Source organism: Nannospalax galili, unplaced genomic scaffold (assembly GCF_000622305.1).
Source record: "Nannospalax galili isolate Female #2095 unplaced genomic scaffold, S.galili_v1.0 scaffold810, whole genome shotgun sequence".
Classification (NCBI taxonomy): Eukaryota; Metazoa; Chordata; class Mammalia; order Rodentia; family Spalacidae; genus Nannospalax; species Nannospalax galili.
This window is the reverse complement of record NW_008329132.1, coordinates 2,186,981-2,189,448: the sequence shown is the minus strand read 5'-3', so window position 1 is coordinate 2,189,448 and position 2,468 is coordinate 2,186,981. Positions and strand designations below refer to the sequence as shown.

The following is a 2,468-nucleotide window of genomic DNA, read 5'->3' as shown; positions in this document are numbered from 1 at the left end:
TGTATTTATTTACACCTGTTAACAAGTTGAATGGTGGTTGCTGTGTGGGACACCTCAAAAAACAGCCTCCACCAGAGGCCGGTGAGCACTGGGCTCCTCCAGGAAAGAAGGAGTGTTTAACATGGCAGAGACCTTGAAGGAGCGCTTGTGACTAAATATAAGTGAACCCTATAAGGCTCCTAAGCCAAGGGACGCCAACTAGCTCATGCTAGCTTGACCAGCATCCTAAAGAGACAGGAATTCTGAGGACTGAGTCGTACTAATTCTGCAAGCATGTGCCCAGAACCATGCCCCAGTCACCACACCAGCTGCAGTTACTCGGCTGATATTTTCAAGTCATAGGATTCCTTCCCATGAAAAGCACCAGATTCATTTCCTTCAGAGCTGGGAAGCTTCTTCAGCACTGAGGCTTCAGAATGTGGCCATTTTAGACACACAATGGGCAGAATGAACCACCACACAACGTTTCCAAATTTTTCTGTGTGTTTAGCTTACCGTAACCGTGGGCTTACACGCTCACATGTACTCTAGTAGCTGAACACCCTTTTGTTACTTACATCTTCCTGCTGGAGCACCAGGAAGTCATCCTCCTTTGTCACCAGTTTTAAAGTGAGAAATCATTTCTTAAAGCACATACACAATCTATCATGGCAAGAGTCAAAGCCAAACCTGGATATTTCCTCTCACCTGTTCTCGTGGTTTTTCTGGAAGCTCTGCCAACATATTCCCATTCTCCGGACATTCGTTTTCAAACCTACAGTGCATGGAGCCACAGAGATTCAGGTGAAGGAGCTACACATCTAGGTAAAGTCTCTGTCCTGCATATAGCCACGCGCTAAGGAACAAACGAGGCTTTGTTCAAAATATTACCTTACGTAGAAATAAATGGAATTGGGAAAATGGTTTTGAGCTACAAACTTCTGTAAAAGAGTCACTACCACAAAGCTGTGTTTTAGAACGATGATCACACTAGCTTCTCAACCAGTCTGGAGGAGAGACACAGCTTAGAAAGGCAATACAAGTATTATGTCAGATCTTGGTGATCAAGTCTTTTTTATACAATGAAAATTTTGGTGCCTCGGGGAGGTGGCCTGATTTGAATTTAGATGCTGCCTACTTTAAGATCTGAAGTCAATCAGCCTCTGACACCTATGTTTGAGGTGTCACAGCGCTGAACTAAAGTTCTCCTTCCAATATCCATTTTTTAATCTTTCATGAGGTACTAGAACCACCTCAGTTGATCTCTATTTGAATAGTATTTCTTTTTGGAGAAATTTTCTGGCCTCCATTCCATATCAAATACTCCCTACCTAGGAGTCTAGTCAATAAAAATGCCCTTTCAAACTGTACATACAGACAAAAGCTGTTGTATAATAATCTAAAAGTGGATCCATCAAGAATGTGTTCCAATTAAAAACAAGTCACCCAACAGCATGTTCTCTGAGACAATTCAGAGCAGTATGAACAGCTGGAATTAAGTGTGGAAAAGCCATACCATGCAAGTACTGATCCAAAGAACATAATTATACTGATCATTAAAATCTTAGGGATCTCAAAGGAATCACTGAGGCAAAAAGTATGACTAACAATAGAGAATGCTTCTAAATGACAAAGAAGTCTGCATAATTTAAAATTAGGTCGAGGAGTCCATAACTGTGTGTCAGGATACAGCCTCAAGACATATAAAGCAAAACATGATAGAGCAAAGGAAAAAAATAAAGAACAATAAATGAGGGGGCTGGAGAGATGGCTCAGCGGTTAAGAACACTGGTTGTTCTTGCAGAAGACCCGGGTTCAAATCCCAGCACCCACATGGCAGCTAACAACTGTCCATAACTCCAGTTCCAGGGGATCTAACAGCCTCTTCTGTCCTCCGCAGGCACTGCACGATGTGGGTACACTTGCTTACATGCAGGCAATACATGCATACACATAAAATAAAAATAAAATAAAATCTTAAAAAAAAAAAAACAATAAATGAATCCTCAGTGGGTGACTCCAACTTCTCTCTTAAACTATTAAGCAGTTTTAATGAACATCTATACTGTGGGAAGGAACGAGCTACAAAGACCCAACATGTTATGAATCACATACAAGATCATCACTTAGATCCAAATACATATATTCAGTTACGTAGTTTTATGCAGTGAATAGAGATTAAACTGTAGTGAATAGAGATTCATGCCCAGTCAAAAAGATTCCAAAAACATTTATATCTTACAGCTGTCACAGTGATTTACAGAGTAAGAGAAAAGAAGGAGAGAGTAGAGACAGCAAGAACGAAACATAGGAATGTCTCCTGTGGCCTGGCATTTTGGTCTGCTGGGAGTGCCCTAATTAGACACCACCGACAGTGTCTTAAGTAACAGAAACTTGCTGGTCACAGTTCAGGAGGCTGGAAGGTCAAGACCAAGGCATCTGTGGGGATGGCTTCCTCTGACCTCCTTGGCTGCCAAGCCCTTTCTCCA

At 41.6% G+C, this 2,468-nt stretch overlaps 1 protein-coding gene across 1 annotated transcript in view; it reads right to left on the bottom strand.

The window, feature by feature from the left end:
- The window catches only part of Mki67 (marker of proliferation Ki-67), a 19,244-nt gene extending 18,487 nt beyond the window's left edge, over positions 1-757 (bottom strand). Inside the window, exon 1 of the mRNA XM_029563048.1 lies at positions 688-757. Coding sequence (XP_029418908.1) covers positions 688-742 — 55 coding nt within the window. The 5' untranslated portion in view covers positions 743-757. The remainder of the gene's footprint in view (positions 1-687) is intronic.
- Positions 758-2,468: the final 1,711 nt, after the last annotated feature.